This window comes from Mustela erminea, chromosome 12, assembly GCF_009829155.1.
Source record: "Mustela erminea isolate mMusErm1 chromosome 12, mMusErm1.Pri, whole genome shotgun sequence".
Classification (NCBI taxonomy): domain Eukaryota; kingdom Metazoa; phylum Chordata; class Mammalia; order Carnivora; family Mustelidae; genus Mustela; species Mustela erminea.
The window spans coordinates 36,621,195-36,647,988 of record NC_045625.1 but is presented as its reverse complement, the minus strand read 5'-3'; the positions used below and the strand labels follow the sequence as shown (position 1 = coordinate 36,647,988).

The 26,794-nt window shown below is 52.7% G+C and overlaps 4 protein-coding genes across 9 annotated transcripts; 2 read left to right on the top strand and 2 right to left on the bottom strand.

Moving 5' to 3' along the window:
• The first annotated feature begins 890 nt into the window (after window positions 1–890).
• Window positions 891–4,243, top strand: GALT (galactose-1-phosphate uridylyltransferase). Of its 2 annotated transcripts, none has more exons than XM_032307061.1 (11): window positions 891–1,056; window positions 1,346–1,515; window positions 1,740–1,815; window positions 1,958–2,006; window positions 2,106–2,235; window positions 2,389–2,445; window positions 2,591–2,713; window positions 3,002–3,134; window positions 3,234–3,317; window positions 3,627–3,781; window positions 4,072–4,243. In XM_032307061.1, exons 1-11 carry the CDS (start codon window positions 975–977, stop codon window positions 4,150–4,152), a joined length of 1,140 nt encoding a protein of 379 aa, XP_032162952.1. In that variant the 5' UTR covers window positions 891–974; the 3' UTR covers window positions 4,153–4,243. The 2 variants fall into 2 exon arrangements, with proteins under 2 accessions (XP_032162952.1, XP_032162953.1); XM_032307062.1 differs by having other exon boundaries at window positions 971–1,140.
• A 1,569-nt stretch (window positions 4,244–5,812) lies between these two features.
• On the top strand, window positions 5,813–22,130 carry IL11RA (interleukin 11 receptor subunit alpha). 4 transcript variants are annotated; one of them, XM_032307057.1, is made up of 14 exons: window positions 5,855–5,934; window positions 7,657–7,740; window positions 8,930–9,029; window positions 9,320–9,380; window positions 10,372–10,541; window positions 10,677–10,791; window positions 10,912–10,944; window positions 11,030–11,196; window positions 11,895–12,058; window positions 12,845–12,986; window positions 13,315–13,434; window positions 13,531–13,627; window positions 13,862–13,944; window positions 21,796–22,130. In XM_032307057.1, exons 3-14 carry the CDS (start codon window positions 8,930–8,932, stop codon window positions 21,819–21,821), a joined length of 1,278 nt encoding a protein of 425 aa, XP_032162948.1. In that variant the 5' UTR covers window positions 5,855–5,934; window positions 7,657–7,740; the 3' UTR covers window positions 21,822–22,130. The 4 variants fall into 4 exon arrangements, with proteins under 4 accessions (XP_032162947.1, XP_032162949.1, XP_032162951.1 ...); XM_032307056.1 differs by lacking the exon at window positions 7,657–7,740 and having other exon boundaries at window positions 5,813–5,934; XM_032307058.1 differs by lacking the exons at window positions 7,657–7,740; window positions 21,796–22,130 and adding an exon at window positions 14,439–14,873 and having other exon boundaries at window positions 5,813–5,934.
• Window positions 14,943–15,812, bottom strand: CCL27 (C-C motif chemokine ligand 27). The gene is made up of 3 exons (XM_032307063.1): window positions 15,593–15,812; window positions 15,308–15,440; window positions 14,943–15,119 (listed from the first exon to the last, which is right to left on the bottom strand). Exons 1-3 carry the CDS (start codon window positions 15,780–15,782, stop codon window positions 14,960–14,962), a joined length of 483 nt encoding a protein of 160 aa, XP_032162954.1. The 5' UTR covers window positions 15,783–15,812; the 3' UTR covers window positions 14,943–14,959.
• LOC116570270 lies at window positions 18,138–19,474 on the bottom strand. 2 transcript variants are annotated; one of them, XM_032307064.1, is made up of 4 exons: window positions 19,412–19,474; window positions 19,050–19,117; window positions 18,763–18,822; window positions 18,138–18,641 (listed from the first exon to the last, which is right to left on the bottom strand). In XM_032307064.1, exons 2-4 carry the CDS (start codon window positions 19,094–19,096, stop codon window positions 18,485–18,487), a joined length of 264 nt encoding a protein of 87 aa, XP_032162955.1. In that variant the 5' UTR covers window positions 19,097–19,117; window positions 19,412–19,474; the 3' UTR covers window positions 18,138–18,484. The 2 variants fall into 2 exon arrangements, with proteins under 2 accessions (XP_032162955.1, XP_032162956.1); XM_032307065.1 differs by lacking the exon at window positions 19,412–19,474 and adding an exon at window positions 19,193–19,207.
• Window positions 22,131–26,794: the final 4,664 nt, after the last annotated feature.

Sequence of the window (26,794 nt, the reverse complement as noted above, 5' to 3'; positions counted from 1 at the left end):
TTCTTTCTTTCTTTCTTTCTTTCTTTCTTTCTTTCTTTCTTTCTTTCTTTCTTTCTTTCTTTTTTACATTTATTGACAGAGATCACAAGTAGGCAGAGAGGCAGGCAGAGAAAGAGGGGGAAGCAGGCTCCCCGCTGAGCAGAGAGTCCCATGGGCGGCTATATCTCAGGACCCCAGGACCATGACCCGTGGGAAGGCCGAGGCTTTAAACCACTGGGCCACCCAGGCGCCCCACTTCCAGATTTCTTATAGCCCTCTTACACTCCTTACTTCTTGCGCTTTCAGAAGGAGCGTGTGTGAGAGAGTATGGTTACTTAGCCTTTTTTCCAAACCTGTTTCTTCTGCCTGGAGGGGGCGGGCTGTGATTTTGGAGAGCTATCCACTCCTGCAGGTACTAACTGGAGGCCAGGGTTCAGCTAAAGCAGATCACTCCCACCCTCAACCCCATACTATTTTGCTTCTCCTCCACTAAAGCTATTGAGCAAGTAAGTGAGGTAGCTATGGATCCAGGGTTATACCCCTACTTGGCCCTAGACTGTAAGCTGCGGGAGAGCAGAGACCATGCCTGACTGGTGCAGGGGCATCCCTTTGCCCCACATGGAGCCTAGGCTAGGGGCCTGACACACAAATATTCAGTAAATATTTGCTAAATGAATGACCGAATGCACCACCTCATGCAGCAAAGAAATCTTGTAAATGTCATGGAGCTGAGGGATCTGCAATACGTGGCTTTTACAGAGAGTCTTCTAAGGTAGTGACTTGGCGCAAGGGGTACTGGGATGACAAAAGCCGCCCCTCCAAAGTGCCAGGCTTTCCTGAATCCGGCTCGCGATTGGGCGGGTGCGCGGGCGGGCCCTTTGGCAGTCACGTGCTGGCTACTGGCCAGTCACCCGGGTGGGGCGGGGCAGACCCGGAGGTGAGTGAGAGTCGGGTCTGTACAGTTCCAGACGATCCCCACCCACACAAGTGGTCTAATGTCGCGCGGCGGATCAATTCCTGAGCAGCGCCAGCAGGCGTCAGAAGCAGACGCCGCCGCCACCACCTTCCGGGCTAGCGGTAACTGCAGGGCGTCTGGGACTCGCTGGAACGCGGAGCCGAGCCCTCCCTTTGCTTAGAAAGTTATCGTCCTTTCCCCCCCAGGTCGGCGCGCCCACCCCGCCAAGCTGGCGCGACTGAGTTGTGGTCCCAGGCTAATGGAAGCTGGGAAAGCTCAAGCCCCGGCCATTGGCTCCTGAGCCGGACAGGGCTGAGAGGGTGCTTCTGAGGTTGGGCCTGCTGGTGGGTGAGACCCAGGGCAGAGAGGGTCAGAGAGTTTTGCCGACTGATCTTGTCTCTCTGTCCCCAGAACATCAGCATATCCGCTACAACCCGCTTCAAGATGAGTGGGTGCTGGTGTCAGCTCACCGCATGAAGCGGCCCTGGCAGGGGCAAGTAGAGCCGCCTCTCCTGACGACAGTTCCCCGCCATGACCCCCACAACCCTCTGTGTCCCGGGGCCACACGGGCCAATGGAGAGGTAAGCCTTTAGAACCTACTTCTGCAACCGGAACACGAGTAGTAGCTCCCTCTTAGAGCTGCCCCTCACCCACAAGGGAGTAGACGACCTTCTGTGTTAGGTCCCACCAAGTCTTTGACCCCACAGCCCATCTTCCACACCCCCTTGTAGTCTGTCCAGCCCTGAAGCCCACGTGACTGGTGGGTAGGGAGCAGCAAATGCTTCTACCAAAACCTTGTCAGTAGGTGAATCCCTACTATGACGGTACCTTTGTGTTTGACAACGACTTCCCAGCGCTGCAGCCTGATGCCCCCAATCCAGGTAATCTGGCTGTAGCTGCTGTTGGCGGGGGAGGAGGGGTGGGGGGTGGGGGTAGGGGAGGGGAGTGGGGGAGGGGGGAAGGGGAGTGGAGGCTGGACCTCTTGGGGAACTTCTGTTGTCAGACTACAACCTTTTACCTCAGGACCCAGTGATCATCCCCTTTTCCAAGCAGAGGCTGCTCGAGGAGTTTGGTAACTATGGATTTCCTCTCTTCAACCCAGGGCTTGGACTCTGCGCCTAGCAACAGCTAAGCCCTGTATCTCTCTCATTTCTTCTCCCACACTACCTAGTAAAGTCATGTGCTTCCACCCCTGGTCGGATGTAACACTACCACTCATGTCGGTGCCTGAGATCCGCACTGTCATTGATGCATGGGCCTCAGTGACAGAGGAGCTGGGAGCCCGGTATCCTTGGGTGCAGGTCTGTGAGGTTGCCTCCTCCCTTGGATGGACAGGGAGGGGGTGACACAGCTTTGGTGCTGGGAAGCGGTATTCCTATTCTCAAAGGGTGTGGTCAGGAGAGGCTGATTCGGTGTCTCTCTGGCTACTAAAGCTCCCTACCTCTACCTGATAGATCTTTGAAAACAAAGGAGCTATGATGGGTTGTTCCAACCCCCATCCCCACTGCCAGGTAAGTATGTCAGGGGTTCCAGTGGATTTCTGGGCTGAGTCCAAGGCAGTATTGTGGGGAAGGGAACTGGAGGGACAGACTAAGTAATGTGGAGGCTTGGGGGTGAAGGATCTGCCAGCTCTTCACTCCTCCTGCCCCTTGACAGGTGTGGGCCAGTAGTTTTCTGCCGGATATTGCCCAGCGTGAGGAGCGAACTCAGCGGGCCTATCAGAGTCAACGTGGAGAGCCCCTGCTAATGGAATATGGCCACCAGGAGCTGCTCAGAAAGGTGGGAAAAACCCAGACCCTGTTTTCCCAAGGAACCCCTAATCTCACCGTAGAAGAGAAAGGTCTGTGAAGGAGAAGGGTAGAAGGGAAATAGCAGGAGACTTGATGGGAAGCTATAGCAGTAATCTAAAAGAAAGAGGATGGTGGCTTACATAGGATGGTAGTGGTGGAGGTGACGAGAAGCTATCAGATTCTGAGAACATTTTTTCTTCTCCTATTTGCTGACAACCCCTCCCCCGTCTCACCTCTCCCCCACTTTGATGACTTCATGTCCACTCGGTCTGCCCAGGAACGTTTGGTCATAACCAGTGAGCACTGGTTGGTACTGGTCCCCTTTTGGGCAGTGTGGCCCTACCAGACACTGCTGCTGCCCCGTAGGCATGTGCGGCGCCTGCCTGAGCTGACCCCTGCTGAGCGTGATGGTGAGTCTCCCAACTGACCCAGGGGCCACGTACAGGATGGGGATGGCTCTGGTAGGGCCAACATCTTGGCCCCAGCTGAGAGTCAGGTTCTGATTCCAGATCTAGCCTCTATCATGAAGAAGCTCTTGACCAAGTATGACAACCTTTTTGAGACGTCCTTTCCCTACTCCATGGGCTGGCATGGTAAGACTTTGAGCATCCATACCTATCCCCAGTGTCATTTTTGAGGTCCTGAGGCCGAGATTAGTGGACTGTAGCTCCCAGCAGGCTTTGAAATACTTTTGTGGGGTGTGTCCTGAGCAGGGATACTGGGACTGAAAGTGGAACAACAAACTTGGTGAAACTATGTTTCCCAGTCTTTTCCAATGCCTGGTCTACTTACTGGCAAGGAATGCTGGGAGATGTAGTTTTTAGGTACCCAACCTGGTTTGGGGGTAGAGGCTAGGTGGAAGAATTAAAAATGGGCTCTCCAGTTTTCTCTTCTCCTGTTAGGGGCTCCCATGGGATCAGATGCTGGAGCCAACTGGGATCACTGGCAGCTGCATGCTCATTACTACCCTCCACTCCTGCGCTCTGCCACCATCCGGAAATTCATGGTTGGCTATGAAATGCTTGCCCAGGCCCAGAGGGACCTCACTCCCGAGCAGGTCAGGTTTCAGAGCACCCTGGGTTCTTGGGATCCTTTTCTCTCCCATTTCTCCAAGGGAGTCTAAAAATCATGACCCTGAAAACCTCATAACCTAGGCATTCCTAAGGACTCAAGCTGCTCATCTCTACCTCTGGTTATTCTGGCAGTCCTTACCACCAGCCTCCTGGTCCTACAACCCTTCCCCTCAGTGTCTCCTAGGCAGTCGTTACTACTGTTCCGCTCATACGACTCCATACCACCATTCTGGGCAGCCCGTATCCTCCCTGATTGTCCCCTGTTCCCTTCCAGGCTGCGGAGAGACTAAGGACACTTCCTGAGGTTCATTACCGCCTGGGGCAGAAGGATAGGGAGACAGCAACCATCGCCTGACCACACTGACCACAGGGCCTTCTGCTTGAGGGAACCAGGGACTGGGGTTGGGAAGATGTGGGATCAATAAAAGTAAACTGTGTTTCTCAAACTTTAATCACATATTCTAATGACAGAGGAGTATGAACTATAATCCTCAGGGATCTGGGTTAAAGGCTGATGGCACAACACCAGCCACAACTTCTTTTGCCTGCTGATACTCAAAAACTTAGAGTACAAAATTTCCACCCCAAATCTCAACCCAAATGAAGACTCAGTGCTATATCTGGCCTATAGATTATCGTATTTCTGGAGTAACAAAGGCATCATAGTTTCAAGAAATGTTTAAAATCCTGAGTTCTTGTCTGTGGCTAAGGCTTTGGGAAGCCCAGAGCCCCTTTCACCACCACCCCTAGGATGATACGTCAGCTCATTAGGCCTAGGCCTGAGGCTTTGGTGTGGAGCTGGTGAACAGGATCCTGGTCCCAGTGGTCAGTGGCCAGACACTGGGCGGCTGGCCAGAACCCTGGCTTTGTGAGTGGCTGCAGCTTGGCTCTGCTCCAGCCCACAGGGGCTGAAGGGGTGGGTAGGGAACGTGCACGTGGCTTTGTGTCCTTGACTTGTCTAGACTTTCACGTGCAGCATATATGGGCAGGCTTTGCCCACTTGTATTGCCCATGGGCCCCCATCATTGCAGGGAAGGAAAGCAAGAAAACAGCTTTGGCAGGAAAGGGCCTGTGAGAGTTAGGAGCCCCAGCCTGGGAAGAAGGGACCCTTGAGTCTGCTCCCTCCTCTCTGCACCTGTTCCTTGGTAAGATTATGAGAGTGTGTGGCAATAATAGGGCATGCGACCCAGGAGACTTGATGCCACCTAGTGCCCTCCAAACTTCAGGGGAGGATAGGGCCTGTGAGCAATGCAAGGATGGCCTGAGGCTTTTCATCTTAATTCTTAAGGTAACAGTTCGGGAGGGGCTATCATGCCAAGGCTAGGCAGTGATGACTTGGCCCAGGAGTACCTTGGCTGCCTGCCTTCTAGTCCGGGGGTTTTTGTTTCTTTTTTTATCTTCAGACCCCGCAGGGGTAGGACCTGGGACTTAGAGCGTCTGGAGGGAGCTCAGACAGACATGGTACACATCTCCCTTGAGACCGCAGTGACTGGGGAGTAGATGTGAACCCTGAAGGGGGGTGGCTAGTTTTTTAAGGCATAAACCTACAAACACCTGATCCTACACCCTTGACTTGGCTGCATTTTGGAATCATTTGGGAGTTTTCAACACCGATGCCAAGGCCAGCTTCCAAAGATTCGGATTTAATTGGTTTGGAGTGTGGCTTGTCAGTTTTAAAACCACAAGGTCCAGCAAAGTTTGAGAACCATTGCCCCACAAAAGTCCTTATCTGGAGTCTGGGGCACCTTCAGCTTCTCCAGTCACCTGCCCAAAGGCTCCCCAGCCACTGAACTTGTGGCTTTTTGGACTGCTGGAAGGAGGAGGGGCTTGAAAACTTCCAGTCCTGCTGTCCCAGCAAGGCAGTGCTGTAGACGAGGACCCAGGAACCCAACTCCACACTCTGTCCCCCAGCAGTCTCCTCAGTCCCGGACGGGACAGGAAGTGTCCGGCAGAGGTGGGGTGGAGGTGATTGGCAGTTGAAGGCTCCAATGGGCCCAGACCCCCTCCCTTTTCACCCCTGTCCTTCCATTGGTGCCTGGGCGGAGCCGCCCCCTCTGCTGGGGCCCCAGGGCGGGAGGGAGCAGAGGCCGGGGCAGAGGGCGAGGGCGGAGGGCGCAGGCGGCGGAGGCCGCAGAAGGTGAGGCCTTGGGGGAGCGGGGGGGAGTGGTGGCGGCGGCGGGAGTCCCCGGGGAAGGCCTGCCAGGAGAGGGCGGGGCAGGGTAGTGAACGATCTGAAGGGCCTGGACCGGCTGACGGACTGTCAGTGTGTGCGTGTGACTCTTAGGCTGTGTGTGACGATGTCAGCGTGTGGACCTGTAACTGAGTACCGCTTGGTGCAGCTGTCAGTTACATGACTGCGTGTGTCAGTGCGCGTGTGGTCGAGTGTGCATGCGGCTGTGCGAGTGTGGGATTATGTGTTCTGTCCATGTGCAGTTTTTGGTGAGAGACTGGGTTGTGTGTTGGTGTGTGAGAGGGCCTGTCACAGCATGGGGAATGGGTTTGGGGAAGGTCTCTGTGGGGTTTAAGACTATGTGAGAGTGGGTGGCTGGGTTTATGAGTGCACTGTGTGACTTGAGCAGTAGCAGAGTGAGAGGGAGACTTGTAGTATGTGTGTGTCCTGTGGCAGACCGTGTATTATGTGTGTGTCCTGTGTGCTGTTTTAGACTACGTGAGAGTGGAGCTGTGTTGTATCTTGGGGACCAACTTCATTAGTCAGTGGGACTGACCTTTCTGCTTAACGCCCAGCAAAGACAGACCCATGCCAGCACACTTCCCTTCCTTTCTGTGCCCTGGAATCCCTCTCATTGGTCTACTGCTTATTTTCTGTTTCCCTGTCTCAGTTTCCTTTTATTTCTTTTTCTCTTCTTACTATTGCCTTTCTGGAGCTGTCAGTCATCTGTCTCCTCCTCACAGTTTTGTCAGCCCAGGTATCTCTTGTGTATCTGCCTCTCACATCCTCTGCATATCTCTCTCTCTCTCTCTCTCTGTACCCCTGTGCCTAGCTCCCTTGCTCACCTTTGTCTCTTTGGGTACATGGGGGCCTGAGCGGTGATGAGATGTGGGATCTGCCATGCTAAGAGCTCCCTGAAAGAGGGGCTGAAACCATCATGAGGATTTGCTTTTAGGGAGTGCTGCATCCCTATCGCAGGGGCAGAGTGCTAAGTGTCTATGTGTCTGTGTGTGAGGGTATGGGTATGAGTCTGAGTGCGGGTGTCTGAGTGTGTTCATGTGACTGTGAGTGGCTATATCTGAGAGTGTGTGTCTGAGGGTAAGTGTGGGTCTTGTGTATCTGGCACCAAGGGACCAAAGGCATTTCCTGGTGCTGGGGCCCAAAGAGTGGAGGGGGAGGTGAGAAATGGCTGGAACGTCCAGGGGCAGAGGGACTGGACTCTGGGTTTTCTTTATACCTCCCAACCTGGGGCCTCCCTTCCCCTCAAAAAACAGCTAGCTATGCCCCAAGGAAATATTTGCTAGGGAGTGAAAAGAGTGGGGGCAGGAGTCTGTGTCTGATTTTTCATTTGGTTATGCCTCTGTGTGTTCAAGGGAGTGTCTTTTTGTTGACTGTGCTTAGTTGAGTCCACGCATGAATGTGGCGGGGTGAAAACCTAGGGAATCTCTCCCTGACAGGGACATAGCACCCCTCCTTTCCCTCTTGCTGGCCCTGGCTGTGCCTGTGGCTTCCTTTCCAGACTGGGGGGGAGGCCTCTTCCCTTCCCAGGGCCTCGGGTGGGAGGGGGGACAAAAGGGGAGGAGGGAGGAGGAATGAGGGAGGTGGGGGCCTCGCTCAGGGCGGCTGAGCTCTAGGGCCCAGAGGGGCGGAGGAGGGAAAGGGAAGGAGGGGACGATTCTGGGGTCCCAGAACTGAGTGGAGCTGAGACGGGTGCTGTAGCTGGTGCGAGGAAGTCCTGGAGGCCATGGACAGTCAGCTACTGGGATCACCGAGGTAGGGCGGGGCTAAGCAGGGTGAATGTGGCTGGGGGGGTGGTGGGGGGGGGAGTGTGAGCCACTAGACACATTCAGACCGATACACAGACATGTGGAGGCCCTTGTTCGCTCTGCTTGAGAGGGCTCAGTGCTCTTCCTCTTTTGGAGCCCTTGCTCGCTTGGGCCCTCTCCCTATGTGCTCCTCCTGTGCCCATGGCCACTTCCCCACTGCCTTTCTCATCCTGCTCCAAAATCCCTCTCTCCCAGCACTCCCACGGGCAGTGGTTATCATACACCTCCTTTGCTTTTCTAGTTCCCTCTGCCCTACCCAGCCCTTGCATCCCTGAACCCCACCACCTTCTGGTTTTGATGTCGGAGCATCTTTTGGTCCTGTAGCCTCCACCCCAGGCCCCTTCCCTGCAGGCTTCTCACTCCTCTCAGCCTTCTCTCCCCTCCCCGACACCCTGTCTCCATCTCCTGGCTCCTTGCCCACCTCCAGCCTCTGGCAGCAGCCAAGGCATCTGGATCTGCTTAACTCTGCAGCCTCAGCTTGCACCCCAGCCCCATCCAGCCTCACAGGCTCGGGACCAACAAGATTCCAGAGTCAGGCCTAGATGAGTGGCCCAGGGAGCTGGGCTCAGGAGAGAAGAGGCCTGGCAGCCAGAGCAGGGCTAGGCCTCGTGGTAGGAAAACAGCGTGGGCTCAGACCCACCACGACAGCACCCCCACCCAAGTTTGATGAAGGCTGTCTCAGGTTAACCAGAGGCAGTGAGTCGCCCTGGGCCAGGTCGGGGTAGACACTGGAATTCCCAACAGCTGGGTTGGAGGAGTTAATGGGAGTGACTGAACTGGTGCCAGCACTTGGTGCCAGGGGTGGGCGCCAAGGGTGGTGTGTGTGGGGGGGTACTGCTGGCACAGTCTGTCGCCTCTGGCTTTTGTTCTGGGCCTTAGGCCCAGGACTGAGATGGAGGGGGTGTGTGTGTGTGTGTGTGTGTGTGTGTGTGTGTGTGTGTGTGTGTTTGCATTTATGTGTATGGGTGTATGGTGGAAAGGGGGACCTTAGATCAGATCTCTTGCTGTTTTCTGATACCCTGATCCCATTTGGGACCAGTTTTCTTCTAGAAGTTCCCAGTTTAGAAGAGGAGGAGGCAGGCTTTAGCCTCACATCTGGGCATGGGGGATTGCTGACCCTGCCTCTCTCTCCACAGATGAGCAGCAGCTGCTCAGGGTTGAGCAGGGTCCTGCTTGCCTTGGCTGTAGCCTTGGTGTCCACTGCCTCCCCCTGTCCCGAGGCCTGGGGCCCCACAGGTGAGAAGAATCCTGCTGTATGCCTCCAAATCTGACTTACGACTTGCCATCCTCCGTGTGAACCCTTTCCTTGCCTAGTCTGTGACCCCCAACCCCTGACATCCAACCAGGCAACATTCCTTCTCTGCCCTGTCTTCTGACCTCTGTCTCTAGATTATAACATGATGCTTTGAGCCAGTGACCCCACCCAGCCTTAAAAGTCTGCTGTTTACCCTGTCATGCTCACTAAGAGGGGGCTGGGATGGGAGAGAGGGACAGAAAGAGCCTTTCCTCAGAAATGCCCTCCACAGGGGTCCAGTATGGGCAGGCTGGCAGGTCCATGACACTGTGTTGCCCTGGAGTGACTGCTGGGTAAGTCCCCCACCCCTGCCCACGGGCTGACAGTCATGACCCTTTCTTGACTCTCTCCAGTCCTCATGCCCCTCCCATCTTTGCCCTGTGTCTTTAATCCTCATCTCTTTAGCTATGCTAACCCTCAGACCATCCTTATTTAATGGAAAATTTGAACCAACATGTATTGAGCACCTGCTCAGTCCCTGGTCTGTTCTAGGCTCTGGGATCTAGCAGCGCACATGCCTGGCAAGATGCCTGCCTGTGTAGAGGTTAGATTCTAGTAGGCCAGACAGATAATAAGCAAATATAAATCTTGCTAGGGAGTGGTACCTGCAGGGCAGAAAATCAGAAGAAAGTGATGTGGAAGAGGATAACTGATTGGTTACTACTTCTTCTTCTTCTTCTTCTTCTTCTTCTTTTTTTTTTTTAAAGATTTTATTGTTTATTTGACAGAGAGAGAGATCACAAGTAGGCAGAGAGGCAGGCAGAGAGAGAGGGGGAAATAGGCTCCTTGCCGAGCAGAGAGCCCGATGCGGGGCTCGATCACAGGACCCCAAGATCATGACTGGAGCTGAAGGCAGAGGCTTAACCCACTGAGCAACCCAGGCGCCTCTGATTGATTACTTTTTATTGGTAATAAGGGAAGGCTTCTCTGAGAAGGTGACATTGAAGCTAATTTCTGAAGGTCAAGAAATAGGCAGCCATGCACATGTTAGGCATTCCTGACTGAGGGAATAGCTAGTGCAAATGCCCTGAGGTGTGAATGAGTTCAATACTCTTGAACAGAAAGAAGACCAATGTGACTGAAGTGTAGAGGGTGAGGGGGCGAGAGGGAGAAGCTGAAGAAGGAAAGGAAGGCAAGGGCTAGATCACCAGGGGCTTTGTAAACGCCTGGATTTAAAGGACCTAAAAAGGTTTTATTGCAAGCGCAGTGAGAAGCCAATGGAGAGCTGTGGCTTGGGTTAACACTTTAAATCTTCCCTCTATCATCACCTCATCTCACCCCCAGGGCCCCGGTGTCCTGGTTTCGGGACGGGGAGACGAGACTGCTCCAGGGACCTGACTCTGGGCTAGGGCATGAACTGGTCTTGGCCCGGGCAGACAGCACTGACGAAGGCACCTACATCTGCCGGACCCTGGATGGTGCACTTGGGGGAATTGTGACCCTACAGCTGGGCTGTGAGTTGGGGAGGGAGTACTGGGTGGCCGCGATGAGGCAAGGGGCTGCTGAGGGCATCCAGGCCCTGAGTAGGCCCTCTCGGAGGGGAAGGACCTGGGGACTTCTCAGACTCCAGTTGCACCTTCTGCCTCTAGACCCCCCAGCTCGCCCTGTTGTCTCCTGCCAAGCAGCTGACTATGAGAACTTCTCTTGCACTTGGAGTCCCAGTCAGGTCAGCGGTTTACCCACCCGCTACCTCACCTCCTACAGGTGTGTGCATGATTGGGTGTGTAAGCCTATACATTTGGGTGTGTGTGGGAGGCAGAAGGCCTCAGAGGGAGGGAGGATCCTCTTTTCCTTCCTGACCTCAGATGGTCCCCTTCCTGCCAGGAAGAAGACCGTACCAGGAGCTGATGGCATGAGGTAGGACATAAAGGAGAGGCTGGGGACTCCAGCTAGATCCCCTAATGAGCATTTCCAAAGCCCACAACCACATTGTCCCTCCTAGGATGAATCCATCCACAGGGCCCTGGCCGTGCCCACAGGATCCTCCAGGGGCTGCCCGCTGTGTAGTCCATGGGGCAGAGTTCTGGAGCCAGTACCGAATAAATGTGACTGAGGTGAACCCACTGGGGGCCAGCACACGCCTGCTGGATGTGAGCTTGCAGAGCATCTGTGAGTACCCATTCCCGCTGCACCTCAGAGACCCCAGATGGACTTCAGGGCACAGATACCCCAACAGCAAACCTCCACCTACCAGAGCTCCCAAACAGTTCCCTCCTGATGGAGACCCCATTTTAGCACACAGGTAGCTACCGTGGAGACTAAGAAGCCGAAGAGATCAGCCCAGGAGGCAGGGTTACCTCAGCCTGTAGAGGTTGTTACCCCTAGCCCCTCCTGGCTTCTAGTGCACAAGTCCTTCCCGGGAACCAGACTGCCTCTGGTTCCAGGCCTTGTGCTAAAGGCAACCATGCCTTGTGTCCTCCCTGCCCAGTGTAAGCCCTTGCTGGCCTCTCTTTCTTTTGATCCGTATGTGGGAGGGGGAACTAAACCTCTAGTTAAGAGCTAGAGAGAGACAAGCAGACCCCACGCTGAGCATGGAGCCTGACGTGGGCCCAATCCCATAACCCTGAGATCCTGACCTGAGCCGAAACTAAGAGGAGGTCGCCCAACTGGCTGAGCCACCCAGGCGCCCCAGCTCATTTTATAACAGGGGTAACAGACAGGTCCTGAGCCCAGAGGATGATCAAGCTCAAGATTTCCCCAAACCCCTTGGAAATGCCTCCTTCAGGTACCTTTAGGCATATACCCACCTTCCCTTGGTGGGTATATGCCTTTGTCCCGTCCTGACTTTGTGTCTCCACTACCCTCAGTGCGCCCTGACCCACCCCAGGGGCTTCGGGTAGAGTCGGTTCCTGGCTATCCCCGCCGTCTGCATGCCAGCTGGACGTACCCTGACTCTTGGCCCCGCCAGCCCCACTTTCTGCTCAAGTTCCGACTGCAGTACCGTCCAGCGCAGCATCCAGCCTGGTCCACGGTGAGGCCTGGAATGTGCCCCAGTCTGGGGCTTTGGCTTCTGCCTCTGGTTTCATGTGCCTGGCTATTCTACGTAGCGTACTGACAGGTCACCAGAGCCCTGTCACCTCCCCCAGTAGAGTACTGTCCCTGGGTGATCCTTTGTGCCGGGTGCTGGGGTTGCTGCTGGGTGCGAAAGGCCCAGTCTCTGCCCTGTGGGGGCTGTAACTCTGATGCCAGCCCATCTGTGGGAGGACAGGAGTGGCTTTTTGCAAATGACTTTTCTAGAAAAAGGAGTGCCTTTCACCCAGAGGCACATTCTCATGCAAACATTCATATATCCAGATGAGGACAGTAGTGAATTTCCACCTCTGAAGATATTAAAGATTGGCTGGCAGCAAGTCTGGGGAGCAGCGGCTTCAGATAATGCCCAGTATTTATTGGGCGCTGCCTGCCCACCAGGGCATACTACACATTTAGTATGCATTGTCTTATTTGGGTATATTCTCCGCTATTTTACAAATGAAGAAACCAAGGCACAGAGTGGCCCAAGGTCACTCAGTAAGTGCTACTGCAAGGATTTGAACCCAAGCAGGCTGCCTGTGTAACCACTATGCACTTTCATCTTCCACACACTTGGTGTACACCTGACGCCACCAGCCACCCCACATGAGGTCCAGACAGCTCCTGCAGTCTGACAGGGATGGAACTGGGAGGAAGGGGTGCTCTTTGCTAACTAAGGCTGGGGGGAGATAGGCTTGGCATTAACAACCTAGATAACTGGCTGAGGAGCCATCTTCATTCCCAGGTGGAACCAGCTGGATTGGAGGAAGTGATCACGGACGCCGTGGCTGGGCTGCCCCACGCTGTACGAGTCAGTGCCCGGGACTTTCTGGACGCTGGCACATGGAGTGCTTGGAGTCCTGAGGCCTGGGGAACTCCAAGCACCGGTGAGAGACAGCCCAGGGCACGGGCACCAAGCCCGTCCTGCAGCATCTGTCAGCTGGATTGGTGTGCAAGTGGGCTGCACGCACATGCCCTGCCAGTGGCAATTGAGGTCCCAGTCTTCAGCCTTGGCTCTCCTCAGCCCTGCCCCAGTTTAAGCCCTGCCCCTCAGCCTCCACCTCCGTTAGGTCCCCAGAAGCTGGCTCTACCTTTTCGGCTTCCACCTCCTGGGCTCCCCCCATGTCCAAGCCAGGCCCTGGCCTCCCCTCGCAGACCCTGTCTTCCACCACCACCCCGTGTGGAGAGTTCTCTTCAAGTCTCGCCTCCCTTCAGGGCCTTTGCTGAAGGAGATGCCAGCTGAGGGACAGCTACAGAAGCCCCTGGAGAAAGAGCCTCAGGCAGACAGTCCCGCTCCCCCCAGGCCCTCCCTCCTGCCGGACCCACGGCCACTTGGTAAGCTTGGGCAGGTGAACAAAGGTTGTATAGTATGGGAAAGGGTTTGGTCAGGCAGCCTCACTGTGACTGTGGCCTGTGACCCTCCCCCCTCAGACCACAGAGACCCCCTGGAGCAGGTAGCAGTGTTGTCATCTTTGGGAATCTTCTCTTTCCTGGGACTGGCAGCTGGGGCCCTGGCACTGGGGCTCTGGTAAGTAACTGCCAGTAGTCCCTCAAATTTGGATCCCACACAGATGTTCTGATACCCACAGACCACACCTGTTCCCACCCTTCGTGATTTCCCAGGGAAACTCTGATTCTGGAACAACTCCCTCCTTCTCCCTCCAACCCCCACTTCATTATTGGCACTGATTTCTCTCCTGACCTTGTATTTATACACTGTTTTGGAGGAGACAAAGATGCCCACTACCTTTTTGTGCTCCAGGCTGAGACTGAGACCAGATGGGAAGGATGGACCCCAAAAGCCTGGGTTCTTGGCTCCAGTGATTCCAGTAGACAAGATTCCAGGTGAGTAGGTCATCTAGGAGGTTTGGACTCAGAGGTGTGTACCCTCATTTTGAGTGTCTGGATTAATAGCAGATGCTCTTGTCACTTTAAGGCAATCAGAGTTGGGTTACCTCATTCATACAAAGTCTGAGCTCAGGGATAGACCTTTCATTCTTGAGTCCTTGGGCTCAGAGTTGGGTCTCTTCCTTCCCTCACATGGTATTTGGGTTCTTCGATTGGGCCCCCCCTCATTTTCAGGGTGTTAAGCTAAGAGCTGGATATCTATCTTGATTTTGGGGTATCTTAGATCAGAGCTGGGTCCCCTCCCTTATTCTCAATGTATCTGGGTCCAGAACTAGGAACACTTCATCTTCAGGGTGTTGGGGTTCAGAGCTGGGTTCCCCTACTCATTCTTGGTGTTGGGCTCAGACCTTCTTCCCCTCCCTCATTTTCAGGGTGTCTGGGCCAAAATCTAGTCCTTTTATCTTCCTTGATTTGCCTCCTGCTTCTTCTAGGAGCCCCAAACCTGTAGATGACCAGGAGGGCTTCAGCTGATTCCACCTATAACTCTGTCTTGCTCGTGTGGATGGACAGATAGAATCCAGGCAGGATAGTAGATCCCCACGGAGGCAGGAGGGCGGGGAGTGGTCTCAGCTGGAGATTCTGTTTGGAACCCAGTTCTGTCAGACTTTGTTCCAGACTTGCCAGCTGAAAGGTGCCTGGACCTCTCATTTCATCTCAGAGCTGGAGGTCCACCTGAGGAATGTGTGTAGATGTGTGTTCGTGTCCATGTGTGCCCATGTGTATGTCAGGTAGGGAACATGTTTTCTCTCAATGTATGCATGTAGGTGCCTGGGGAATATCTGTGGCTCCATGGCACTTGGCTTTGCCCCTGGAGGGGTTTGTGAAGATGTGAATAAAGAGAACGAGGAGGTTCTTCTGTTTATTAACACGTCTCCCAGATTCAGATTCGGGGCCCACAGGAGAATGCACAGAATTTGGAAACCACAGTCAGAGACTGTTATCCAGTGCTGCTTTATTGTTCCAGCTCCTGGGGCCCCTGGCCCATTTTCCCTATCAGCCCCAAATTCAGGTTAGGCAGAGTCCCCTGGAGCCTCCTCCCTTGGCGCTCGAACCACCGAGCCAGGCTGCGGTTCTGAGGGTGGATGCAGACACTGCGTCGAGACAGGTGAAGCCTAGGAAAGGAAAGGTGCAAAGCCATAGTCATAGCTTGGCGATGAGGTTAGAGTCCAGGGGTTAGGGCAAAGGCTAGATGAAAACCCAAGTCAGCATCAGAATTAGCAGTTGGGGTTGGGGTTGGCATCAGCATCAGGGGATGGGACTGAGGTCAGGGGTCTGTATAAGGGAGAGGGTCAGAGCTCACACAAAGGCCTGGAGGTGACAGTCCCCATCAGCTTCCTGTACTTCCACCCGGATGACCCTCCTCAGTAGCTTGTTCGAGAGTGGCTGGCGGTAGAGCTGAGTACAGCAGGTAATGCTGGTTGGCAGTGGCAGTGCTAGGGGACAATGGGGCCATATGTTCAGAGGGCTCCTGACCCAAAACCCTTCCATCAGACACCTGGAGGATGGACTTCCTTGGTCCCTTTCCCTCCATCCCGTTCCAGAGGCATTCTGAGGAAATGCCCTTCTAGACCCCCCAAGCGCTCACCTGCTCCAGGGTCTGGGCTCAGCAGCAGCAACAGCAGCAGCAGCAGGATGCTGCTTGTGGATGAGGGCCCCTTCATGCCGCTCAGCCTGGGTACTTCTCTCTCTCCTCCTCCTTCTCCCCTACCTTTTATCTGGTGCCTTTTACCTGGGGCACCAGGTGAGTCAGAGGCAGATGAAGATGTATTGCTCATCCTGTGACATTCCTGGGCCCTAATTGCCACAGACCCCTTCCTCTTCCAGGGCTGCCATTTCGCTTGGCTTCTAAGCCCTGGACAGAGAAGCTGGAGAGAGGGGTAGTGCCTGATGTGAAGACTGATGGTACAGTGACTGAGTAAGGGCACCTAAGTATCCACATGTTCAGGGATGGACATTCACACTCACAAACCCACAGTCATAGTCACACCTCAATCACTCAGTCAACCTTATGTCCAGAGACAGAATCACATAGCCCCAGTTGTACTCGAAGTCCCACTCCCACATAGTTGTGTCTTCACAATCATTCAATCACACACAAATTCTCATAGGGATTGTGGGTGGGGTGGGAGCAGATGGCAGGCCAGCACCAACTTGCCTTCATCTTCCCCTCTCTCTTTCCTGCCCTAGCCTGCCTGTCTTATCAGGAAAAATTGATGGGTATGGATCCTTAAAGCAAGCTCTGCTGGCTGAGGATGAGTCTTGGCTGGGACAGTCACATCCAGAGTGAGGAGCTGGGTGCTACTGGGGTACCTTTGGGATGCTGAGGTGAGGGCTGCTTTACCCAGGGAGATGAGAGAGGGCAGAAGGATGGGGTGGATAAGGCGGAAAGATAAGAGAAGATAAAGTTCTTTGGTGCCAGGTTGCTGCTGTCAAACAAGAAAAAGACCCAAGAAATCTTACCATCCTATTTTTGCCTGGTCTTGTTCCAGAAATAGCAGCCTCTTACCAGCAGGGTCCTGGGGGTTCCAGACTCAGTCCTGGCTTATTGAGACATCAGACTCAAGAGCTCAATTACTTCTCTTTTGTTCTATTCAAATTCCAGCCTCTCCCTGCTGCCCACCCAGATCCAGTAATTCACCCCCCCAAACCTTATACATTTTGCATCCCTGCATCCCATCGTCTTGCTAAAACCCTAACTTCTCCTCTCCTTCCTGTCTCTTGTCTCCTAATTGCATTTCCAGCCCCCACTCCCTTCTTCCCCTTACCCCCTAAAGCAAAAGTCCTCCTCCTCCTCTTGTCCTTTCCAGGAAGCCAGGGACTGCCTGTGGTGGGGACAAGCTGCTAAGTTTAATGCCTCTGGCACCTTGAATTTCCCACTCCTGGTCTGGGGATTTCAATCCTCAAGTCCTGCTTTCTTTTTGAAACATAAACTGAGTCATAACCTAGTAATCCAGACCTTATCTGGTTGTTTTAAGGGTGCCTTCTGCAGCCTTCTGCAGCCTTCTGCTCTGTGGCCAACTCTCCTCTAAGGGGCAGGCCTTCTCCCGGGATAGGGACGCAAACCTATCCTGGGCATCTTGCTGCTGCAGGGCTGCTGAAACAAGTGGGAGGAACCATCCGTTCCAAGAGTAAGAACTAGTCCCCGTGCCATGCTGACCAACTCGAGCTTCTCCTCCTTCCTGTCCAGGGTAAGGCCTGAAGGCCCTTTCCTGGAGTTTGTCTTATGGATACTCAGGAATTCTGACAGTGTCCTGGTGAGGTGCTGGCCCAGGGCTGGACAGGGCACTCCACTTCTGACAGGGTTCCTGATGTAGAAGTTCTGAGGAAATGGCTCAGGAACCTGGGTCCGTTCTTGAAGGTGGCCACAACCCAGAGGTCACTCATCTTGAACTGCTAGTACCTAGAGGCCTTGGAGTCTTTCCCACCCTCCAGTCTGGACTTGTGCCCCAGAGCTTGGGTGCAGCTCTTGGGAGGCCATTTACTTATCCCAGATCTCCATCAGCTGGTTGTCTGCCACATACTTTGTGGTCTTTCCTGGACCAATCGATCCAGATACCTGGGAAGACAAGAAATAAATTCTTCCAGGTATGTACCCATCTCTCCCCTTTGGCTCTTCCAAAGATAGGGCCAAGTCTTCTCCCTAACCACAGTCTGCTGTGATGGGGGGAGCCCCAGGCTGAAAGTTAGCTTTGCCCCATAAATTGGGCCGTCTCTTTTAACTTAATCTTCCCTGTACCTTTTCTGGTGCTGGGTCTCCTCCCTAACTGAAAGCAGGCCCACTAGGAGTCCCTCACCCTCAGCACTTCAGGAGCTAGAGAGTCTCAGGTCAACTAGGTGACAAGACAGGGGTGGCAGGGAGCTGTGGCCTTTGGGTTCTCCTAGGGATAGAGCAAGAACTGCTAGGTAAGCTGATGCCAAGTATCTTTAACCTGGGAAACACTGGGGGAGCCAGAAGTTGCGGTATTAATTGTAGGAAAGATCTCCAACCATCCCAAGTCACTCCCCTGTGGCAGGCTGAGGGAGTCAGCGTCTAGGAATCTTCTCCTCTCACAGCCCACTTCCTACAACTCTGGGCTTACAGTAGTTTAGATTCACTCTCAGAAGAAGATTCTCCAGACACCTGGCCAAGTCCTGTCTAGAAGGAAGGTGGAACACATCAATGTGAGGATAGGCTGGGAGGAAGACAGGGACAGGGTTACTTAGTTCCCAGCATATGGGCTACTTACAGTGAAGAGAGAGAGAGTGTGTGTGTGTGTGTGTGTGTGTGTGTGTGTGTGGCGGGTGTGTGGGGGGGTTAGGTGGCGCAGGGCAGTGACACTGAGAAGGGATCCTTAGTAGTAACCGGGGCCAAGATATGGAAGGGCACCCTATCAGGGAGGGAAGCCCTGTAATAACGAAAAGCAGGCGTGTAGAGGGGCTCCCAGCCCGAATGGCGGCAGCGGCGGCAGAGTCAGGAGGGCAGCACGGTGGCTTCGGTTTAAATCTTTAATGCACCGGCTGGCTGGGCAGTGGCGGTGGGGGTGCGGCGGGGGAGGCCGCGACCCGAGCGCTGGGGGGCAGGGCCCAGGCCGCTTGACAGACAGCTCATCAGGCCTCGCAGAGGCTCCAGCTTCTGCTCCCGGGGATGCGCCGAGCTGTGGGGCAACCCGACAGTGGCATGAGGCAGGGAGGGGACTCCCGGATTCCCCCCATCCGTCCTCCTGAGGCTGAGCCTCGCATGCCCCGGGCGGGTCCGCGGTGTCGCAGCCCCCTCACCTCCTGTCCCTCCGCCACATGCGCAGCCAGGGAAAAAAGTAGAAGCAACCCCAGTAGATCCTGCAGAGAGAAGGCCGGGCCGGGCGGGGCGGGGCGGGGCTGACCCCACGGACTCCGCCGTTCAGACGCCTCGCCCCTCCCTTGGAAGGCCCCGCCCTTTGGAGGCGGTTCCCTCCGCAGCCCACGCCCCCTGATGGGCCCCACGCCTCCCGCCCGCGGAGAACTCGCGCCCTCCCCCAACCCCGGAGCGGCTAGGTTCCTCCTCCGCAGAACCCGCCTCCACTCACTCCTCCTCCGCCTCCAGCGCCACCTCGTATCTCCTCAATCCCGACATGTCCTGGGCTCCGAACGTCTCCTGGGGAGCGGCATGATTGGATCAAGGATACTCCAACCCCAGGTCCCCTTCTGTCATTCTCGGGACCAGTCTGACCTGTTCTCAGATAATCTGAGGCAGGTGCCCCCGGGAAGCCTCAATTGCCACATTGGGACAGGGTGGGACTGAAGAATTGGGAGGCATCAGACGTTAAGGAATTAGGAGGTCGATCATCGCGGGGGCCTGGGGCATCCAGGGGGTCAGGACGAAAGATTTTTCGGTCATGGACCTGGGATATTTGGGGCCCTAGGTGAGGATTTCGGGGGCTGGCATCACCTGGAGGGGGGCTGAGGGGTCGGCGCAGCCTAAACTCCCGCCCTCCCTGGCTCCACCCCGGAAACAGACCGTTACCGTTACGTCATAGGGACTCCGTCGCGCTCCAGGGGTGGGGTTTGCCTATTACCCGGAAGGGGCGAAGTCTGAGCGTTTCTTCAGAGGAGGAGGAGTTAAAGTGTCACGCGGGAGGTGGAGCCAGGGTCCTTCTGTCACTAAAAGGGCGGAGTCGGGCCCTATTACCTAGGTTGCGGACGGAGTGTGGGACTGTCTTTTGTCAGGGATAGTGTCAGATTGCGGAACTCCCTCCCTGGAGACCTCAGCCCCAGGCAGCAAAATGAGAGCTTTGGGACTCTATACAGTACTGTTTTCCCAGTCTTCTCTCGTCTTGCTCTGCCCTCTGCCCTGCCACTTGTTTGGCTGTGGTCTGAGAAGGAATAGGTCTCCAGAGAGGTCTCAGCTTAGATGAAGCAGACTACAGAAGTACTTGATGTGTGAGTGGCTTTGTCCAAGTCACTTGATGGCCAGGAGGTCACAGCCCTTCCTCTCTGAGCTGAAATTTATCTTCCTCTGATTTTTTGTTCCTACAGTCAGTCATTCGGTCAGCAAATATATCATGCTAGGAATGGGTATACAGCAGTAGAGCAGCCAGATTATTACAGGAACCATAGCACAGTGGTTGGAGGCAATAGAGCGTGTTGCAGTAGAACCTAGAGAGCGCAATTAACCAAGCATGGGAGGTTGGGAATAGCTGTCTCTTTGAATTTCCCATGTAATAGGAATGTCTTTTTTTTTTTTTTTTTTATGAGCCCCTTGGATAGTCACACCTGAGTTTATGCTAAGAGATGGGATGATTTAGGATCATCTGGGGAGGGAGGAAGAGACCCTTCTGGCTGGACTGTAGGGGAGTGACCAGAGTCATTCAGGCTTTAGTGTGGCAAATGGGTACACTACTCTTTTCCCCCATCCCACCTTTTTTCTCCCTCTCATACCTCTCTTCCCCTGCCTGGGCCACAAACAAGATTGTAGACAGGTCCGTGGGTACCGGTTGGGTTTTACTGGAAGCATTGCTGTCTTGAGTGTAGAGGAGAAGCTGCGCTCCTGCCACACTCACTCCTGCTCACACTCACACTCCCATTGACACTCCAGGCCCTGTCTCTGCTGGGTCAGGTCTGGTGCAGAGCTGCTGGAGGCCTGGTCCTCTCTTCTGATCCTTGGTTCCCCAGGACTGCAGTGAGTCACATCCCTTCACTTGGACACAGGGCTCCCTCTGGGGCTGCCATGGGTTAACTACAGTGGTGCTCCTAGGGCAGGAAGGAGAGGGCAGGAAGGAAAGGGCAGGAAGGAGAGGCAGGGGCATGGGTTGGGTCTTGAGCAGGGGCTGTGAGGGAGGAGGCAGGGCTGGGGAGGGTTGGGGTTGCCTTTGCAGAGTTCTTCTGCAGTCTCCGGATGATGCAGTCCACCCAGGACTGGTCTGGAGGGGCATAAAGGTGGTGATTTCTCAGTGCAGTGAACCTGGAATAAGAAGGAATGGAAAAGAGTCCTGGAACCCAGCTTCCTGGCAGGCCCTGGTGTGAGGGGCAGAAACTGAGGACCGCATCTGGGACCCTGGTTCAGGGGCTTCCTTGTGGTGAGGAGCTTGGCAAGGAGAAGGGAAGTAAAATGATGAGTGGAGGCCCAGGTGACAGAGGAGGTGATTGGAAGAGGAAGAGACCAGTTCATTTTCACCGCCTCCCCCACAAAGACAGCAGTACTCTACAGCCATCATTGAGAAGGAGATAGGAACAAAAAGGCACCAGAAATGTTCCTGGAAATCGGGTATTGGTTCACCAAGAGACAGTGTCCTCGGAGTTGTTGGCATCACTCAGAGCTGGGGTGTGGGTGTAAGGGCTAGGGTTTGAGGGACTTTTACATGGAAAGACCACAGCACTGACTAGAATTCAGGATGCCTATCTGCTGCACCATAGCTTTAGTGTTCCTTTCTTTTCCGTCCACGTGCACTAGCCTCCTCTTCCTCTGGAAGCCCAGGCTAAAGGAGATAGACCCTCTACAGAGAAGGGCAGACAGAGGCCCCAGGACCCATCCAACTGTTGACACATTAAGGAATAGCAGGGGCACAGGCACATCTGTATCACACAGGTGCACACCTGGGTCACAGGCACACCCATACCACACAAGTCTGTGTATACATGGCACATGAATGTGCACATGAATGTCGGGTACACCCGACAGTACACAAGAACGCAATCACAAGGGCACACCCATTTGGCACGTGTACACTCTCAGGTTCACAGACTCACTCGGACCTGAACTCACAGTGTCCTCCACAGACTCCCTGATCCCTCCTCTGCCCCCCATCTTACCATTTTACCCCTTCCCCTTCCCAGGGGAGACCAAGAAAGCAGTATGCTGAGAAGAGGAGTGGTGCTGTGCAGGTGGCCACGAAAGATGGAGGGAGATGGACAGATGGATAGACTCTTTGCAAGCAGCAAGTGTGTGGGTTGCAGGAGTCCTGCTTGTGTGCAGTCTTTGTGAGACTGTGAGGCTGGATGGCAGAGATTGAGTGGAAGAGTGACGGTAAAGGGGAGGGATCCATGATGGTTCTGTGATGTGTATGCGAGGCTCTTGCTGTCTTGTTTATGGCCTCCTGAAGCCTTCATTTTTTTTTATATATATCCAAAAATTTCTTCCTTTCTGTTGTATAATAAAGAATTTGACTGGTCTTTGTCTCTGATTTCTGAAAGGGAGATTTTAAATCTTTTAATTTCCCATGTAATAGGAATATTTTTGTTATTTATGAGCCCCTTGGATAGTCACACCTGAGTTTATGCTAAGAGATGGGATGACTTAGGATCATCTGGGGGATGGTCACAAGAAAAACCAACCATGTCACTGAAGAGTCGGGGCTTTGAGGGGCACTGGAGATTGAGTTCAGCCAATGCAGTCATGCCTACATAACGAAATTTCAATAAAAACCCTGGACACCAGAACTTGTAGAACTTCCTGGTTGGTGGACACATTGATGTGCCAGGAGGGTGATGTGTCCATGAGGTTTAGAGCATGAAGCTCTGTATTTGAGACCTTCCCAGACTTTGCCTTGTGTGTATCTTCATTTGGCTCTTCCTGATTTATATTCTTTACAAAAAACTGTAAATATAGCCCTCCTGACTTTCACGAGTCATTCTAGTGAAATATTGAAGCTGAGGGATCATGGGATCTCCCTGGGCTTATAGCCAGTTGGTCAGAAATGCATGTCTTGTGGGGAACCCCACAAGTGTTGGGGACTGTGCCCTTAAGCTTATGGAGTACGATGGGGAGTGGTTAGTGTGTGAACTGAATTGGAGTACGTGAGTTGGTAGAATACCTTTCCACTGAATATATTTTTTAAAGATTTTATTTATTTATTTGATAGAGATAGAGCCAGAGAGCACATGATGGTTGTGTGTGTGGCCGGGGGGAATGGGAGAGGGAGAAGCAGACTCCCCGCTGAGCAGGGAGCCTGATGCAGGACTGGATCCCAAGACCCTGGAATCATGACCTGAGCCAAAGGCTGTTGCCCAGCCAACTGAGCCACCCAGGCTCCACTGAATATTTTACCCACTGTCTATCTAGAAGAACCTTCTATTCCTTTCATAACTCCTCAGTAGCCTCCCCATATCCATTTCCCGTTCTTTATCTTTTACCTCTGAGAATCTTAGTAAATCAGCAGTTTGTACAAGACAAGGTATGTGTGTGGGAGCTGTTGGCACTGTCACCCTTAGGGGAATCTTTACAGTGTCCTCTCCTGGAGGAATTTGAACAATCAGTCTCAAGGCTTGGTTCCAGATTAGAGGTGGGAGTAAGGAGTACCTCCCTTTCTCAGGCTTCTCAACTTGCCTCTTCTTTGTGGTTCTAAGACACTTGGGAATGAGGGGGCACTTAGGTGGCTCAGTCAGTTAAGCATCTGTCTTCTGCTCAGGTCACAGTCCCAAAGTCCTGGGACTGGCTCAGGTCACAGTCCCAGAGTCCTGAGTCAGACTTCCTACTCTGGCTGGGAGACTCTACCTGTTGCTTCCCCTGCTTGTGAGTGCACTCTTTCTCTCTGTGTTTCAAATAAATAAAATCTTAAAAAAAAAAAAAAGAAAGAAAGAAAGAAAAAAAAGATACTGGGGGATGGGAGGAGTGGGAAATTTGGGAGTCAGCTGGTTCCCCAGATTTCCTAGAACAATGACAAAGTAGCAAGATAAAACTAGAGAAGGTGGAGCACCTGGGTGGCTCAGTTAAGTGTGTCCCTTCAGCTCAGGTCATGATCCTGGGATCCTGGAATGGAGCTCTGGATGGGTGGGGCTCTGCTCAGTGGGTGGTCTGCCTCTGCCTCCGCTTCTATGCCAACCCCTGCCCCCCTGCCCATGTGCACGTGCATGCTCTCTCTCACTCACTCAAATAATATAAAGTCTTTAAAAAGCAAAAAAAAAAAACCAGGGGCGCCTGGGTGGCTCAGTGGGTTAAGCCGCTGCCTTCGGCTCAGGTCATTATCTCAAGGTCCTGGGATCGAGTCCCGCATCGGGCTCTCTGCTCAGCAGGGAGCCTGCTTCCCTCTCTCTCTCTCTGCCTGCCTCTCCGTCTACTTGTGATTTCTCTCTGTCAAATAAATAAATAAAATCTTTAAAAAAAAAAAAAAAAGCAAAAAAACCTGGAGAGGTTCCCTTCTCAGGTTCATAAGTCTCCCTAGGCCCATCACAGTGTCTATGCATCTGTCATTTGAGACCTGGTCTTCCCTCAGACAAGTTTTGCTAAAGGGAAAGTTTTCTGGAAGCAGATCCAATTCCTGTATCTCACATCTGAGGACTCTAGGCCTTCACCCTCCTGACCCAGCCAGCACTGACCCTTTGCCCTGTTGACCCATTTTCCTATGCCCCAAGCTGAGTCAGAGGAATAGCTTGAGGGGAATCTGGCCTAGAATGCCCCTCCTACCGTGCTTTCCCTATCGTGGGAATGAAGAGAGAATTTCTGAGAGGCTGGTCAGCTTACAGAAACAAACTAGGTAGGAGGAAGAGGAGCAAGTGCTTTCCTTACCTGATAAGAGGATCGAGAGACAGACCGGAGGAGGAGACCTCCCCTAACAGACGAATTGTGGAGCACTCCTCTGTTTCCTTTTCCAGCCCTAGAGCATATGATGTGACAAACTTAACTGCAGACCCAAATTTTTCTACCTTCTCTATCACCCATCCTCGGGTCCATGTCCACCCTTCTTTGTCTATCTGTCTATTCTTCCTTCTTCCATCTTTCATACATCTTTTCATATCTTCATTTCCATTTGTACATGCATATGTTCAACCATTTTAATCCAGTCATCATCTATTAATATATTGTTTATCCATCTATTAGTTATGTTAATAATTCATATTTGTTGGTACTTGAGTGCCAGGTACCATGCTAAATTCTTTAAATTCATTGTCTCATGGCAAATCTATGAAGTAGAGTGCTGTGGGCTATGCTTTTGTTCATGCAGAAACTTTTTTTTTTTTAGACTGTATTTATTTATTTGAGAGAGGGAGAGAATGAAAGAGCATGAGAGGGGAGAAGGTCAGAGGGAGAAGCAGACTCCCCACTGAGCAGGGAGCCCAATGCAGGACTCCATCCTGGGACTCTGGGATCATGACCTGAGCCACAGGCAGATAAATGACTGAGACACCTAAGTGCCCCTATTTTTAAAGTATTTTATTCTTAAGTAATCTCTACACCCAACATGGGGCTTGAACTCACAACTCTGAGAACAAAAGTCATATGCTGTATCCACTGAACTAGCCAGGTATCCCAGACAACCTCTGTTTTAGATGGCTCACTATAAAATGTAGACTTGAGGGGATGCCTGGGTGGCTCAGTCGGTTAAGCGGCTGCCTTTGGCTCAAGTCATGATCTCAGGGTCCTGGGATCGAGTCCCACATCGGGCTCCTTGCTCCGCAGGGAGCCTGCTTCTCCCTCTGCCTCTACCTGCCACTCTGCCTGCCTGTACTCTCTTTATCTCTCTGACAAATAAATAAATAAAATATTTAAAATATAGACTTGAGGCTTCTAGGATCCATATTTCCTGCTGTTAGAACAGTACCTATCTACAAGAGGAATGAACCCCCCTAAAAAAATTAGAAGTTAAGAGGAGTTAACATCATTTGGACCCCTAGGGCAGAAGTAGACTAAAATGTATTAAAAAAAAGTTTTTTTTTTTTTTTTTTGAGAGAGAGCGCACGCAGGTGCATGAGTGAGCTTGAGTCGGGGGGATGGGCAGAGGGAGCAGGAAAGAGAATCCTAAGCAGGCTCTACACCCAGCTGTAGAGTCCAATGTGGGGCTCAATCTCACAACCCTGAGATCCTGAGCTGAACCAAAATCAATAGGCAGATGCTTCCCTAACTGAGCCACATAGGTGCCTCCAAAATCTATTTTTAATGCTCCTAGTTCTGTGATACAACAATTTTAACTTTTTGTTTAAGCACTTTAAGTTGGATTTTTGTCATTTGCCATGGGAGGGGCTCTGAATAATGATTACTATTATTCCCATTTTAGAGATGAGGAACCTAATACACAGAAATTTTTCCAAGGTTTTCTAGCATATAAATGACAGAACATTGGTATTTAGAATGCAAACTCTGGTATATTACCTATAGTATCCATCTACCTGTGCAATCATCCTTGCTCTATCCCTTTCATTTATTTACTTGACTAACCTTTCAGGACTAAGACTCTGAAGACAATAAGCCTTGTCTCACTTGCTAACTCCAGTTCTGAGGCGGAATTTAGATCAGGGGCTGGCAAACTTTTTCTGTAAAGGGCCAGACAGTATATATTTAAGATTTTTCTGGCTAAACTGTCTCTGTAGTGACTACTTAGCTTTGCTGTTGTAGCCCCAAAGCAACCACAGACAATATATAAATGAACAGGTATGGCAGCATTTCCATAAAGCTTTGTTTACAAAACAGGTGGCAGGCTGGATCTCTCCCACGGGCCATAGTTTGCCAATCCTGTCTGGATCAATATTTTTGGGAACATGATTTGGGAGTGGGAGCATGTATGCCTTGCATTTGTCATTACCAACGAAAGAAAACAACAGGATTTTAATATTCAAACTCATGTTTGAATCTGGCTTTATGATCTTGGACAAATGAGGGAAGAGATGACCATTTCCTTACCTGTAAAACAGAACTAATGTATATCCTATGAGGTAGTTCATGTGCCTGACTCACGGTGGGAAATCAGTGAAGGTCAGGTCCATCGCCATTCTCATTTATCACCTACCACCTATTGCCAGTATCAAGAGACTTCTCCATATGGTACCCTGGATACAGTGAGGACAGCTCAGCCCCGCTGGCTGAGTTCAGGAGTCCAGCTTCTAAGAATGAGATTTTGTACAA